The sequence below is a fragment of the Mobula birostris genome, chromosome 16 (genome assembly GCF_030028105.1).
Source record: "Mobula birostris isolate sMobBir1 chromosome 16, sMobBir1.hap1, whole genome shotgun sequence".
NCBI lineage: Eukaryota > Metazoa > Chordata > Chondrichthyes > Myliobatiformes > Myliobatidae > Mobula > Mobula birostris.
Genome location: NC_092385.1, coordinates 2,726,388 through 2,743,572, shown reverse-complemented (window position 1 = coordinate 2,743,572; position 17,185 = coordinate 2,726,388). Strand labels below are relative to the sequence as shown.

Genomic DNA, 17,185 nt, shown 5'->3' with positions numbered 1-17,185 from the left:
CTGGTAGTGAAGCATCGCTGCCATTCATGCTATTGGGTTTCGCTTTGTAGGAAGTAATATCTTACAGACCCTGCCAGAGTTGCCGTGTATCTGATGTCGCCTCCAACCTCGTACGAAATTGTCTCTTCATCCTTGAAATAGCCCTCCACAAGTCATACCTGGTTTTCTGGTACAGGCCTGGGTTGTCAGACTTGAATGCCACAGATCCAGCCTTCAGCAGACGACATACCTCCTGGTTCATCCACGGATTTTGGTTTGGGAATCTGCAGATTCTGCTGATGCCGGAAATCCAGAGTTACACACAAATATGCAAATAAACCTTTATATCTAAAAAGGGCCTTCATCTCTCAGGCCATCTGAAATAAATCAACTGTCAACAAGTTCCAGGGGAGAAGTGGCTCTGAATTTCCCAGAGCCCAGTATGAAGGCGCCAGTGCACTGAACTGGAAATAGTTGTAGTGGCATCCATCATGAAGGACCCCCATCTCCCTCTTCTCATTGTTACCATCAAGGAGGAGGCACAGGAACCTGAAGACACACACTCAATGATTCAGGAACAGCTTCTTCCCCACCAGCATCCAATTTCTGAATAGTCCATGGACCCTACCTCAGTATTTTGTTCTCTCTTTGCAATACTTATTAATTGCTGTTATATTTGTTATTGCAACTTAGTCATTTTATGTCTTGCACTGTACTGTTGCCTCAAAGTAAGTGATTATAAACCTGATTTTGGTTCCGTGAAGAGTCCTTGTCTGTGGAGAGTAGTCAGGCAAGACCAGAACCAAATGATCTTTTCCAAGACATCCCTCTCAGTGCACCTCATGGTCACGCCATGGTGTTATCTGAGAGCTGCCCACACATTCAGCTAGTCCAGTGATGGAGAAGCTGGTCTGAGAGCTGTCCACACGTTCAGCTAGTCAAAGGATGGAGAAGCTGGTCTGAGAGCTGTCCACACGTTCAGCTAGTCCAGCGATGGAGAAGCTGGTCTGAGAGCTGTCCACACGTTCAGCTAGTCCAGTGATGGAGAAGCTGGTCTGAGAGCTGTCCACACGTTCAGCTAGTCCAGTGATGGAGAAGCTGGTCTGAGAGCTGTCCACACATTCAGCTAGTCCAGCGATGGAGAAGCTGGTCTGAGAGCTGTCCACACGTTCAGCTAGTCCAGCGATGGAGAAGCTGGTCTGAGAGCTGTCCACACGTTCAGCTAGTCCAGTGATGGAGAAGCTGGTCTGAGAGCTGTCCACACGTTCAGCTAGTCCAGTGATGGAAAAGCTGGTCTGAGAGCTGTCCACACGTTCAGCTAGTCCAGCGATGGAGAAGCTGGTCTGAGAGCTGTCCACACGTTCAGCTAGTCCAGTGATGGAGAAGCTGGTCTGAGAGCTGTCCACACGTTCAGCTACTCCAGCAATGGAGAAGATGGTCTTCTGTGTGCTCTGACAGCAGCAGGAGAGGTGACCACTGAAACATGTCTGATCCTGAGGGGTCTGGCAGGGTGTGTGTAGAGAGGATGTTTCCTTGGGGAGAAGCTTCAACCAGGAGTCACTGGTTACAAATAACAAGTCATCTATTAAAGTCAAAGATGGTTCTTTTGTCTCTGACAGTTGTGAGTCTGAAATTCTCTTGCATGTGACCAAGTGCTTTCTTCATCACAGTAGATGTGAGTCACTGAGGCAGCTCCCCCTGCTCTTCTTGGACACGGGTCTGATTGTTGCCCGTTTGAAGCAGGTGGGGATCTCTGACTGCAGCAGTGAGAGATTGAAGATGTCCTCAGACACTCCCACCAGTTGGTTGGCACAGGTTTTCAGTGCCCTACCAGGTACTCCATCGAGGCCTGACGCCTTGCGAGGGTTCACCCTCTCGAGGGATGTTCTGACATCGGCGTCTGAGACAGGGATCACAAGGTCACCAAGTGCTGTGGGGATTCATTCTCCCTTTCAGAGTGAGCATAAAAGCCATAGAGTTCATCAGGGAGTGAACCATTTAGGCTATTGGGTTTCACCTTGTAGGACGCATTGGGCTGTAAACCCTACCACAGCTGCTACACATCCGATTGTGTCTCAAACTTCACATGGAATTGCCTCTTTGCTCCCACAATGGCCTCCTGAGATTGTACATAGGCTTCTTGTAGGACCTTAAACAGCACAGAGCTAAACACCAGCTAATTAAACTTGAGAGGTTAGTGGGGCCCGGCTGTCTTCTCCTGATCCAGGCTTGTTTGTACAGACAGAATGAGAAACAGTGCCTCCAATTCAACCAGGAGCAGGGAACTACCATGGAAAAATGTCTTAATGTATAGGAGGCAAATGAAAACCACAATGTACACACAGTGGCCACTTTATTAGGTACGCCTGTACACCCGCTCATTAATGCAAATATCTAATCAGCTAATCATGTGATAAAAGCATACAGGCATGGTCAAGAGGTTCAGTTGTCATTCAGACCAAACATCAGAATGTGATCTAAATGATTTTAACCGTGGAATTCATGTTGGTGCCAGACAGGGTGTTTTGAGTATCTCAGAAACAGCTGATCTCCTGAGATCTCCAGTCTCCAGAGTTTGCAGAGAATGGTACCAAAAACATTCAGTGAGCAGCAGTTCTGTGGGCAAAACTGCCTTGTTAATGAGAGAGTTCAGGGGAGAATGGCCGAACCGGTTCAAACTGACAGGAAGGTGACAGTAACTCAAATAACCACACGTTACAACAGTGGTATGCAGAAGAGCGTCTCTGAATGTACGTCATGTCAAACCTTGAAGTGGACAGGCTACAGCAGCAGAAGACCACACTGGGTTCCAGTCCTGTAGCTAATAGAGTGTCCACTGAGTATATAATACAGAGAACAGTCGTGTTCATGTAGGTAACATTGGTCCTGTGTATATTACAGGGTCACTCTGTGTGACACAAAGGAATGTTAGTAATGCTGTCAAACTTTAAAGTAAATTTATAAACCTGTACATGTCACCATATTTAACCCTGAGATTCATTTCCTTGCGGGCATACTCAATAAATCTATAGCCACAAATAACCAATGAAGGACCTCTCCCCAAGGTGCACAGCCATGCGCAAAAGACAACAGGCTGGCAAAACCAAAAAGAAAGAAAATAAAAGAAGTGTAATAATAACTGTAAAAGTGATGTATTGGGTACACAGGACAAAGAGGCTCTGAAGGTGAGCCCATTGGTTGCTGAGTGTTGCCCTTCCTGAGCAGGGGTGGTTGCGTATTCGTGCTGACCTGTCAGTGCTGTGTGGTGTTGCTGTTGCTTCTCTCCGTGTGGAAGGGGCCGGGCCTGCTTGTAATTACAATGCCCCTCTGGTTTTCCACAGGTACACCATGGTTTCCTCCCCGTTCTGCTTTGAGCCCAACATCCAATATGAGATTAGTGTCCGGTTCCAGCGGCTCCTTGCTCCAGAGTGGAACACAAACTCCTTCATCCTGGTGGACTCTGTGAGTGTTTCCCAATGCCCTTCCAATTGCAGCTCAGCTAGACCAGATGGCCAGGAAAACCTCTGGGTATCCCGGGTCCTGGGGCACCTGGAGAAACCCACACAGTCACAGGGAAAACGTACAGTCGGCGTCAGGATTGAACTCCAAAGTCCGCACCGATCCCTGCGGCACACCACTAGTCACAGGCCTCCAGTCAGAGAGGCAACCCTCTACTACCGTTCTCTGGCCTCTCTCGCAAAGCCAATATCTAATCCAATTTACCACTTCATCCTGATTGCCGAGTGACTGAATCTTGACCAGCCTCCTGTGCAAGACCTTGTCAAGTGCCTTACTGAAGTCCATGTGAACAACATCTACTGCCTTGCCTTCATCAACTTTCATGGTAACTTCCTCAAAAAAGATTGGTTAGATATGACCTACCATGCACGAAGCCATGATGACTATCTTTAATCAGTCCACGTCTGTTGGAATGCTTGTATACCGGGTCCCTTCAAATACCTTCCATAACTTTCCCACAACTGATATCAGAATCACCAGTCTATAATTTCCTGGTTTCTGTTTAGAGCTTTTTTGAAATAGCAGAACAACATTGGCTGTTGTCCTTTGCTGAGGATGTTTTAAATGTCTCTGCTAGGGCTCCAGCAGTGTCTGCACTTGCCTCCCATCGGGTCCGAGGGAACACCTTGTCAGGCAGCAAACACCTCCTCTTCTCTAATCTGTACAGGGTCCGTGAATTTGATGCTCCTTTCCCTCACTTCTATAGACTTTGTGTCCATCTCCCAAATAAATATAGATGCAAAGAACGCATTTAAGATCTCCCCCATCAGTTCTGCCTCCACACATGGATTACCAGAGGACCAATTTTTGTCCCTTGTAATCCTTTTGCTCTTAATATATCTGTAGAATCCCTTAGGATTCTTTTTCACCTTGTCTGCTTGAGCAACCTCATGCCTTACTTTTAGCCCTCCTGATTTTTTTTTCTTTCTTAAGTGTTCTCTTGCATTTCTTATATTCCATAAGTACCTCGTGTTCCTGCCTGCCTATACCTGCTATGCAACTCCTTCTTCCTCTTAACCAGGGCCTCAACATCTCTTGAAAACCAAGGTTCCGACACCTGTTATCTTAACCTTTTATTCTGATAGGCACATACAAACTTTGTACTCTTAAAAATTTCCCACTTTCCAAGTACACCTTTGCCAGAAAGCAACCTGTCCCAACTCACACTTGCCAGATCATTTCTGATACCATCAAAACTGGCCTTTCTCCAATTTAGAATCTCAACACGTGGACCAGACCTATCTTTTTGCATACTTACTTTGACTCTAATGACATTGTGGTTACTGGATGCAAAGTGTTCCCCTGCATGAACTGCTGTCATCTGCCCTGTCTCATCCCCTAACAGCAGATCCAGTACCACACACTCTCTCATTGGGACTTCTATGTACTGATGAAGGAAACTTTCCTGAACACATTTGACGAACTCTACCCCATCTAGTCCTTTTACAGTATGGGATTCCCAGTCAATATGGAGAAAGTTAAATTCACCTCCTATCATAACCTTATATTTCTTTCAACAGCCTGCGATCTCTCTACAAATTTGTTCCCCTAAATCCCTCAGACTGTTGAGTGGTCTGTAATATAGCCCCAGTAATGTGGTCATACTTTTCTTATTTCTCAGTTCCACCCATTACGCCTCACTAGTTGAGTTCCCCACTCTATCCTCATGGAGCACTGCCGTGGCATTTACTAGGTTTACTAATAACACCACCCCCCCCAATCCCTCCTGCTCTGTCGCGTCTAAAACAACAGAACCCCAGGAAACTGAGCTACCAGTCCTGCCCCTCCTGCAACCAAGTCTCACTAATGGCTGCAATATTGTAGTTCCTGGTGTTGATCCATGTCCGAAGCTCATCTGCCTTCCTACAATACATCTTGTATTGAAGTATAGACAGCTCAAGACATTAGTCACACTATGCTAAACCTTTTGATTCCTGCTTTTGTCTGATGTCTTACCAACATCTGTCTTCACAGCCTCTCCACTAACTCTTCTGTCATTCTGGTTCCCATTCCCCTGCAACTCTAGTTTAAACCCCACCGTGCAGTATTAGCAAACCTTCCCACTGGGATATTAGCCCCGCTCCAGTTCAGGTGCAGGTCCCACCTTCCCTGGACGAGAGCACAATGACCCAAAAATCTTATGCCCTCCCTCCTACCCCAACTCCTCAGCCACGTGTTAAACTGTATAATGTTCCTGTTTCTGGCCTCACTAGCACGTGGGACGGGTCGCAATCCTGAGAAAACAGCCCTGGAGGTCCTGCCCTTTAACTTAGCACCCAGCTCCCTGTGCAGAACCTCATCACTCATCCTACCCATGTCATTGGTACCTACATGGACCTCGACTTCTGGCTGTTCACCCTCCCACTTAAGAATGCTGAGGACTCGATCTGAGATGTCCCGGACCCTGGCACCTGGGAGCCTACGTACCATTTGTGGATCTTGTTCTCACCCACAGAATCTCCTGTCGGTTCTCCTGACTAACAAATCCCCTATCACTACGATGTGCCTCTTCTCCCCCCTTCCTTTCTGAGTCACAGAGGCAAACTCAGTGCCAGAAACCTGACCACTGTAACTTACCTCCCATCCACAACCCATCCCCAACATTATCTAAAGTTATATTGTTGGGGAGGATGGCTACAGGGATACTCTGCACTGGCTCCTTAAACCTTTTCCCCTTCCTGACTGTCCATTCTGTCTCTGTCCACTCTGACACTGTCCACTCGGACTCTGTCTACTCCGACACTGACCACTCAGACACTGTCCGCTCCGACACTGACCATTCAGACACTGTCCGCTCCGACTCTGTCCACTCGGACACCGTCCGCTCCGACACTGTCCACTCCAACTCTGTCTGCTCCAACACTGACCACTTAGACACTGTTCACTCTGACTCTGTCCACTCAGACTCTGTCCGCTCCGACACTGACCACTCAGACTCTGTCCACTCAGACACTGTCCACTCAGACTCTGTCCACTCCAACACTGACCACTCAGACACTGTCCATTCTGACTCTGTCCACTCCGGCACTGACCACTCAGACACTGTCCGCTCCGACACTGATCATTCAGACTCTGTCCGCTCCGACTCTGTCCGCTCCGACACTGTCCGCTCCGACACCATCCAATCTGACTCTGTCCGCTTAGACTCTGTCCATTCTGACTCTGTCCACTCTGACACTGTCCACTCTGACTCTGTCCACTCAGACACTGTCCGCTCCAACACTGTCCACTCCGACTATATCTGCTCTGACACTGACCGCTCCGACACTGACCGCTCCGACACTGTCCGCTCCGACACTGTCCGCTCTGACTCTGTCCACTCCGACACTCTGCGCTCCGACACTGACCGCTCCGACACTGTCCGCTCCAACTCTGTCCACTCAGACACCGTCCACTCCGACACCGTCCGCTCCGACACCAACAGCTCTGACTCTGACCACTCAGACACTGTCCACTCTGACACTCTGCGCTCCAACACTGACCACTCCGACACTGTCCGCTCCAACTCTGTCCGCTCAGACACTGTCCGCTCCGACTGTCCGCTCCGACACCGACCGCTCCGACACCGACCGCTCCGACACTGTCCGCTCCGACACTGTCCGCTCCGACACTGTCCGCTCCGACTCTGTCCGCTCCGACACTGTCCGCTCTGACACTGTCCACTCCGACATTGACCACTCCGACTCTGACCACTCAGACACTGTCCGCTCCAACACTGTCCACTCGACAGCAGCTGCAGCTGCAACGACGGCCAGTGCATTTGCCCCTGTCTTCCTTTAATTTGTTCTTGCTAACCAATGTCAAACATGGATTGATCACTGGTCAAGCTCTATAATGCTGCCGTGACCCACTGCTCCCTTTTATCCTCGAGCAGTGGACCTGAGTGAAGTCCCCTCCTCTCAAACTGCCAATGTCCAGATTGGTCGCTGGTCAAGGCTCTATAATGCTGCTGTGACCCACTACTCCCTTTTCTACTCGGGCCGTGGACCTGAGTGAAATCCCCTGATCTCAAATTTCCGATGTCTGGATTGGTCGCTGGTCAAGGCTCTGACTGGGGGTGGGGGGAGTGGTGGGAAGGCTGTGGGAGAGAGTGAGAGATTTGGCAGGAGGGGTGGGGAAGGAACTGAGAGTGAGGAGCCGGGGGAAGCCAGTGGAATGGATGATGGGCAAGAGATAACAGATGTAGGAAAGGTAGGAAGTGTGAGAGGGATCGGAGAGGTTGCAGGAATGGAAGTGTGGTGAGCTGGTGTGGGGTGATGGTGAGAGGGAGTATTGTGAGTTGGTATGGGGAAGCGTGACATGAGGGACAGGGAATGGGAGAGGTGATGGGGAGTGGAAGCGCGGGGGTGAAGTGGGGAGCGAGAGGGAGTGGGGAATATGGGCTGCTGTGCAGTCATGGATCTCCAGACCCTGTGCTGAACTCTCCCTTCTCCCACAGCTCGTTCTGCTGCCCAAGTACACGGAGCTGCCGGGGTTCGCGGGCTCCAACCCAGCATCTGAGCTCCACCAAGATGAGATGGTCCGGTACAGGTGTGTCCAGTCTTTCCTGATGGCCGGCAAGCCGATGCTGGCAGACGCTTGCATCCAGCTGCTCTGTGGTATCTCCGCCATCATTCACAGTGGCTCCCTGGGTATGTGTGAGGGCAGCAAGGTGGGGGAAAGTGTGACAAAAGAGCAGATCCCCCACCCACAATGGCATCCTTGAACCACAACTGAACCCCACAACCCCAACCGAACCCCCTCAACCCCAACCGAACCCCCTCAACCCCAACCATACCACCTCAACCACAACCAAACTCCTCAACCCCAACCAAAACCACAACCCCAACCAAACGCCCTCAACCCCAACCGAACCCCCTCAACCCCAACCGAACCCCCTCAACCCCAACCATACCACCTCAACCGCAACCAAACCCCTCAACCCCAACCAAAACCACAACTCCAACCAAACCACCTCAACCACAACCAAACCCCCTCAACCCCCAAAAAACCCTCAACCCCAACTGAACCCCGTCAACCCCAACCGAACCACTTCAACCCCTAAAAAAAACCCTCAACCCCAACTGGACCACCTCAACCTCAACAAAACCTCCTTTAGAATGCTTCTTCATCTTTGGGATTATATATTCTACACCTTCCGAATTGCTCCCAGAACTTCCAGACATTGTTACTTTGCCATCATCCCTGCCAGTGTTCTTTTCCAATTCTGACTAATTCCTCTCTCGTGCCTCTGTAATCCACTGCAATACTACTAATACATCTGACTTTAGCTTCTCAATCTCAAATTCCAGAGTGAATTCGATCATATTATGATCACTTGTCCCTAAGGGTTCTTTTACTTTAAACTCTCTAATCAATTCCGATTCATTACATAACACTGAATGGAGAATAACTGATCCCCTCGTGGGTTCAACCACAAGTTGCTCTAAAATGCTTTCTCGTAGGCATTCTAGAAATTCCCCTCTTGGGATACACCAACCTGATAAAAGGCTGCCCACTCGATCTGTGCCTCTGGTCATGCTGAGTTCCACCAGCGTTGTGTGTGTTGGTCTGAATGTCAAGTGTTTTTGATTCTGACCCCGTTTGTACCCCCACCCCCCACCCCCAGCCTGTGACTGTGACCCACAGGGCTCCTTCAGCTCTGTGTGTGAGAAGATGGGAGGCCAGTGCCAGTGTAAGAGGAACATTATCGGCCGACGTTGTGACAGCTGTATGCCCGGATATTATGGCTTCGGATCCAATGGCTGCTCTCGTAAGTCCCTGCCTCCTTTTTGGATTTGTGATGACGATACAGGCACTGCACAAATGCAGGCTGTTGTGGTAGCGGATCCTGAACCAGGCCAATCCTTGGATGGGGCAGTGGTGGGAGAAGCAACTAGCTGTGTGATCAACAGGAGGAGTGAACTTGATCTGGTACTGTAAGTCAGCAAGGTTTCCTTAAGGAGAAATCTTGCCTGACAAATCTGTGGGAATTCTTTGAGGAAATAGTAGCCAGGATAGACAAGGGAGAGTCAATGGATGTCATATACTTGGATTTTCAGAAGGCCTTTGATAAAGTGCTGCACATGAGGCTGCTCAACAAGAGAAGAGCGAATGGTATTACAGGGGAGATACCAGCGTGGGTAGAAGACTGGCTGACTGGCAGGAGGCAAAAAGTGGGAGTAAAGGGAGCTCATTTCTGGCTGGCTGCCAGTGACTCGTGGTGATCCACAGGCTCACAAAAAGGATTCTAGGATTGAAAGGCTTTAATATGAGGAGCATTTGATGGCTCTGGACCTCTGCTCACTGGGATTCAGAAGAATGAGGGGTGACCTCATTGAAACCTATCAAATGTTGAAAGGCCTCGATAAGAGAGGATGTGGATATGTTTCCTATGGTGGGGTAGTCTAAGACCAGAGGACACGGCCTCAAAACAGAGAGGCAGCCTTTTAGAACGGAGGTGAAGAACAATTTATTTAGTCAGAGAGTGGTGAATGTGTGGAATTCATTGCCACAGGCCAGGGCATTCGATATATTTAAGGCAGAGGTTGGTAGATCCTTGATTAGTCGGGGCATGGAGAGACATGGGAAGAAGGCAGGAGACTGAACTGAGAGGGGAAAATAGATCAGCCATGAGTGAACAGCAGAGCAGATTCGATGGGCCATATGGCCTAATTCTGCTCCTATATCTTATGGTCTTATAATTTATACTTCACTTTATACTTTATTGTCGCCAAACAATTGATACTAGAACATACAATCATCACAGTGATATTTGATTCTGCGGTTCGTGCTCCCTGGAGTACAAATCGATAGTAAATATTAAAAGTTTAAATTATAAATCATAAATAGAAAATAGAAAAATGGGAAGTAAGGTAGTGCAAAAAAACCAAGAGGCAGGCCCGGATATTTGGAGGGTACGGCCCAGATCCGGGTCAGGATCCGTTCAGCAGTCTTATCACAGTTGGAAAGAAGCTGTTCCCAAATCTGGCCATACGAGTCTTCAAGCTCCTGAGCCTTCTCCCGGAGGGAAGAGGGATGAAAAGTGTGTTGGCTGGGCAGGTTGTGTCCTTGATTATCCTGGCAACACTGCTCCGACAGCGTGCGGTGTAAAGTGAGTCCACGGACGGAAGATTGGTTTGTGTGATGTGCTGCGCTGTGTTCACGATCTTCTGCAGCTTTTTCCGGTCTTAGACAGGACAACTTCCATACCAGGTTGTGATGCACCGTAGAAGAATGCTTTCTACGGTGCACCTATAAAAATTAGTGAGGGTTTTAGGGGACAGGCCAAATTTCCTTAACTTCCTCAGGAAGTAAAGGCGGTCCAAGATGGAGAAATCTATCCAGTTGCTTCTCCAACCTGAGCTTGGTGGAATTGTGACAGTAGGATAGACCAACATGTTGGAATGGGAGGCGGTTGTTTAACCACACCAGGCTCAGTTCTCACCTGCTCCTGCTCTCTTTGTCGCAGCCTGTGACTGCAGCGAGGAGGGGTCAGTGCACAGCGTGTGCGAGCAGACCAACGGCCAGTGCCCGTGTCGGCCAGGAATCCACGGGCGGAAGTGCAACCTGTGCTCCCCTGGGCACTGGGGGTTCCCCAGATGCCGGCCCTGCCTTTGTAACGGCCATGCAGATGAGTGTGACCCATGGACTGGCGCCTGCCTCAACTGCAGGGACCGCACCACCGGACTTCACTGCGAGAGGTCAGTCCACCTGTGGCCCAGGCATTGGGTGCGCGGGCAATCGGCTCGTCGGAGCGTCTCATCCGTGTGGAGACATGGAGCAATAGAGTGCAGCGCGGGGACAGGCACTGTAACACAATCATTCTGTGCCCACCCAACTGGTCCCAATCTCCTGCGTCCAGCCCGCGTCCCTCCAAGCCTCACCCCTCCGTGTACCTATCCAGGTGCTTCTAAGTGACACTATTGTGTCTGCCTCAACCACTTCCTCTGGCAGCTCATTCCATATACTCACCTTCCTCTGTGTGAAAAAAGTTATCATTCAGCTCCCTGTTAAATTCTCCACATACATCAGGAGTAAAAATCTTGGTTTTTCCAAGTGCAGCCTCACCAACTTGTACAACTGCTCCATAGTGTCTCAACTCGTTTAATCAGTGTCCTGACTGATGAGGGCCTGTGAGCCTTTTTCACCATCCTGTCTGCTGTCTTCAACAAACAATGTAACCGTACTCCTTCGTCTCTCTGTTCCATCCCCCTCCCTAGTGCCCGACCACTCATTCTATAAGTTATACTCTGGTGTGACATTCCAAAATGCATCACTTCACACTTATACCAGGTGCCATGGCAGCGTAATGGTTAACGCAGGGCGTTGAGGTTCAGAGTTCAGTTCCAGCGCCATCTGTAAGGCCCGCATGGGTTTTCTCCGGGTGCTCTGGTTTCCTCCCTTGGAAAACATACTAGTTAGTAGGTTAATTGGTCATTGTAAATTGTCCCGTGATGAAGTCAGTGTTAAGTTGGCGGGATGCTCGATGGGCCGGAAGGACGGAATGTGGGATGGGCCGGAAGGATGGGATGTGGGATGGGCCGGAAGGACAGGATACGCGATGGGCCACTAGGACAAGTGGGACGGAAGGACGGGATGCGCGGTGGGCTGGAAGGGCCATTTCTTCACTGTATTTTTACATAAACACACAACATGGAAGAGTACAGCACAGGAACAGGCCATTCAGCCCACAGTGTTGTGCTGGACCAATCAAAAGGCCAACTAAACTGATCTCTTCTGCCCACACAAATAAATAACTAAATTGGTATTGAAATCCATTTTCCACTTCTCAGCCCACTTCCCTATTGCCCAGTAATCAACGATAACTTTCTTCACTATGGATGACATCTCTGAAATTCATGGCATCTGCAAACTTACTGATCAAGCCTTGAGTATTGACGTCCAAGTTATTCATATAAATAATGAACAATAGTCCCAACATGACCCTGCAGGGCCCCGCTAGTCATCACATGCTGGTGTTGATTCTTAGGAACGTATGGCACTTACCCTGGGATCAATGCGTGTACTGAGTGAGGGGTATGTTTGGAATCTTGCCCTCTGACAACCCCCCCCCCCCCGAACCCCAGGGTAATGACAGTGGAACTGTTGATCAGAATGCTAGCTTTCGGCATGGGGGACGCTGGGATCAGGCGCTGGTTCCTACCCACAGGGGTAGTCAATCCCTCATATGGTCCCAGAACACATTCATCACAGTCAGGAAAGCTCACCAACACCTTTACTCTGAGGAGGCTGAAGGGAGCTGGACTTTTCACATCCATACTCCCGTCCTTCTACAGATGCTCAGCGGAGAGCATCCGAGCAGGCTGCGTCATGGCTTGGTATGGAAACTGCACTGCTACAGACAGAACTGACTCACAACAGGTTGTCAAAACTGCCTCATCAGCCTGCCCACCATCAAGGACGTATATAGAGAAAGGTGCTGGAAAAAGCCAGCCATTCATAAAGGATCCCAACCACCCTGCTCATGAACTGTCTGTCCCACTCCCATCAGGGAGGAGGCTATGTAGCATCCACACCAGGACCACCAGACTCAAAAACAGATACTTGCCCCAAACAGTGAGGCTGATCAACACGTCCCCCACCACCTTTTATCATTTCCTGTCAGTCACCTTGTACACAGCCCGGCATCACTTTATGGACATGATTACCTGATGTATATTTTATGTATTTGTATTTATTGTGTATTTTGTGCTGCATCGTATCTGGAGTAACAATTATTTCTTTCTCCTTTACATTTGAATCTCAAACAATCTTGAATAAGGTCCAGATCACCCACACGTGGTTCTGCAGCAGTTTGTAGCTCTGTTCATTACCCTAGAGATGTCTAGTGGACCATCACAGCTGGTGGTTGGACAGACTGTGCCCAAACTAAATGCCCACAGCCCCTGGTGCCCAGTTCTGTATTTGCTTTCAGCACCGAGGTAAAGGTACCAATCCTCACTGACTGCCCACTGACCCTCACTGTGATTCACTGGCTCCCGCTGAACCTGACTGTGATTTCTGCCCGAACTGATTAGCTTTATCCTTTACTTGTTACACACACATCAAACCAGTGAAACATAGAGTGAAATGACCAGTAAATCAGAACCAACACAGTCTGAGGATGTGCTGGGGGCAGCCCACAAGTGTCAGCGTGCTTCCAGCGCCAGCAAAGCATGTCTTCAACTCGCTAACCCTAACCCGTACACCGTTGGACTGTGGGAGAAAACCAGAGCACCCGGAGGAAACACGCACAGTCACGGGAAGGTATACAAACCGCCTGTGTCTGTGTGGGAATTGAACCTGCGTTGCTGGCTACCGTGACTCCCATCTCCACTGGTAACTCCTACCATGTGATGAGGAACAGACAATGCCTGAGGCTGAGACCGTTGATCCCAGGACCCGAGGAGTATTCTCCAGTCTGGGACAGTGCCCGGAGGGGGGGACTGGGTGGGGAAACGGTGTGGTGACCAAGAGTGGCCCTGCTGGATATCTGGCTGTGCTCAGTGTCACCATCACAGAGCACAGGAACAAGCCCTTTGGTGGTGTGCGTGGGTTCACGGACCATTCAGAAATCTGATGACGGAGGAGAAGAAGCTGTTCCTGAAGTGTTGAGTGGGGCTTTCAAAGTTCAAAGTACATCTATTCTCGAAGTATGTATACAACCTTGAGGTTTGTCTACTTGCAGACAGCCACAAAGCAAAGAAACACAACAGAACCCATTAAAAACCTCACACCATAAAGACCATCAAATACCCAACCTGCAAAAAAAAAAGAACAAATTGAGCAAACAATTAAAAAAACAAAAAATACACACAGAACATGAAACACAGAATCCCTCAAAACCAGTCCACAGCCAAGAAGGTAGTTCACCACGGCAGCTGGTCCAGGAGCCCAATGGTGTAGGCCACAACCAATGAACCAATTAGCACTGAGATAAGTACCGATGGTTGTACACCACAGCCAATGAACCAATTAGCACTGAGATAAGTACCGATGGTTGTACACCACAGCCAATGAACCAATTAGCACTGAGATAAGTACCGATGGTTGTACACCACAGCCAATGAACCAATTAGCACTGAGACGAGTACTGATGGTTATAGGCCACAGCCAATGAACCAATTAGCACTGAGACGAGTACCGATGGTTGTACGCCACAGCCATGGAGCCAATTAGCACTGAGGTGAATAACCCTTACAAAGTAGTGAGCTGGAACTGAACACTTGTTTGTCCTTCACCCTGTCGTCTTGCTCTTTCTCAACTCAAGTACCTGTACCTCCTCCCCAGTGACAGTAATGATAAGAGGGCAAGGTGAGGGAGCTTAATGATCGATGTTGCCTTCCTGAGGTATCGCTCTTGATGTGTCCTCGATGGTGGGGAGGGTGGTGCTGTGCTGGAGCTGGCTGAGTTTACAACCCTCTGCATTTTCTGATAATGACTGGTCTCCGCAGGTGTTCTGCTGGTTACTACGGAGACCCAGTCCTGGGCTCAGGTCAACAGTGTCGCCCGTGTCCGTGTCCTAATTACCCTGGCAGTGAGATCTACCACGGCATCTCGTGTCACCTCGACCCCAGCTCCAACCAGATCGTCTGCCTCTGTGAGACGGGCTACATAGGTAAGGTCATCTCCGTCAGAGTCAACAAACACACAAAGTGCCAGAAAACTGCCCAGGGTCAGGCAACAGCTGTGGGCAGGGAAGCAGTCAAAATGGTTCATCAGATGTCGGGAGGAGTTGGTGTTGAGTTGTTGGGAGGCTTGAGGAAGGATGCAAGGAACACCAGAAATACCTGTAACAAGGAGAGACCATGGTTCCCAGAGTTAGACGTATATAAGGTCGTAAGATTTATGTGTTTTGGAGGCAGTTGGGAAAGGAGGTCACGGAGTCTTGTTTCTGAAAGCTATCATCTGAGGGCTGTTGGAAAGGGAGGTCACAGAGAGAGAAACACAAAGGTTGTGAGGTGCAGGGCAGTGCTGATGGAGAAGGGGATGCGAGCCTCTATCATGGACGTGGACAGGGAATTCAGTGTGGTCTGGATGGAAGATGAGGTGGCGTTTCACAAGTCTACACTGGACCAACAGTGTGGGAGGCTGCGGACTAGTCGGAGTGAGAGTGGAACTGAGTGTCACAGTGGCAGAAATGGGAAGCTCAGGGTCACTCCTGTTGGCTGACCACAACATGGCCACCTGTGTCTGAATCATCAGGGCAGAGGAGAGCAGATTGTGAACACCTTGTACAGTACATAGGATTGGAAGCAGGAGGAGTGGATCACTGCTTCACCTGGAGGGAGTGTCTGTCTCCCTGGGTTGTGGAGTGGGGAGAGGTGATGGGAGGCTATGGCATGGGAAGTGCCCCAAGGAGGGGAGTGCTTGCTGCGGCTGGAAATGTGGATCGGGGAATCCAATGGGAATGATCCTTGGAAATACATCATGGGGAGGGGAAGATCATTAGACATAGGAGCAGAATTAGGCCATTTGGCCCATCGAGTCTGCTCCACCATTCAATCATGGCTGATCCTCTTAACCCCTCCTCAGCCCCACTCCCTGGCCTTCCCTCCATAACCTTTGATGCCACATCCAATTAAGAACCAATCAATCTCTGCCTTAAATACACCCCAACAACCTGGCCTCCACAGCTGCCCGTGGTAACAAATTCCACAAATTCACCACCCTCTGGCTAAAGAAATTTTAAATTGACACCTCTCTATCCTGAGGCTCTGCCCTCTTGTCCTAGACTCCCCCACCATGGGAAACATCATTTCCACATCTAATCTGTCTAGGCCTTTCAACATTTGTAAGGTTTCAATGAGATCTCCTCTCATCCTTCTAAGTTCCAGTGAGTACAAACCCACAGCCATCAAACATTGCTCATACGATAACCCTTTCATTCCAGGAATCATCCTGGTGAACCTCCTCTGAACCCTCTCCGATGCCAGATTGTTCCCGATGTTGGGGAAGTCCAGAATGAGGGGTCACAGTTTGAGGATAAAAGGGAAGCCTTTTAGGACTGAGATTAGGAAAAACTTCTTCACTCAGAGAGTGGTGAATCTGTGGAATTCTCTGCCACAGGAAACAGTTGAGGCCAGTTCATTGGCTATATTTAAGAGGGAGTTAGATATGGCCCTTGTGGCTACGGGGATCAGGGGGTATGGAGGGAAGGCTGGGGCGGGCTTCTGAGTTGGATGATCAGCCATGATCATAATAAATGGCGGTGCAGGCTCGAAGGGCCGAATGGCCTACTCCTGCACCTATTTTCTATGTTTCTATGTTTCTTCGATGAGGAACCCAAAATTGTTTACAATACTCCAGGCGAGGCCTCACCAGAGCCTTACAATGCCGCAGCATCACATCCCTGCTGTTGTATTCTAGACCTCCTCAATTGAATGCTAACATTGCATTTACCTTCCTCACCACCGACTCCACCTGGAAGTTAACCTTTAGGGTGTTCTGCACGAGGACTTCCAGGTCCATTTGCATCTCAGATTTTTGGATTTTCTCCCTGCACATTTATTTCTTCTACCATGCATTTTCTAACATTGCATCTCATTCGCCACTCTCTTGCCCATTCTCCTAATCTGTCGAAGTCCTTCTGCACCCTATCTGTTTCCTCAACACTACCTGCCCCTCCACCAAACCTCGTATCATCAGATGTTTCTGGTGGCGAAGTCTTGCTGAAGGAGGATGTTGGATTGAATGTAGACATCAA

General features: G+C 49.4%; 1 protein-coding gene across 1 annotated transcript in view; it reads left to right on the top strand.

The window, feature by feature from the left end:
• The window catches only part of lamb2l (laminin, beta 2-like), a 95,253-nt gene that overhangs the window by 38,282 nt on the left and 39,786 nt on the right, over nt 1-17,185 (top strand). The window contains exons 13-17 of the mRNA XM_072280214.1: nt 3,321-3,441; nt 7,937-8,129; nt 9,107-9,250; nt 10,949-11,180; nt 14,934-15,097. Coding sequence (XP_072136315.1) covers nt 3,321-3,441; nt 7,937-8,129; nt 9,107-9,250; nt 10,949-11,180; nt 14,934-15,097 — 854 coding nt within the window. The remainder of the gene's footprint in view (nt 1-3,320; nt 3,442-7,936; nt 8,130-9,106; nt 9,251-10,948; nt 11,181-14,933; nt 15,098-17,185) is intronic.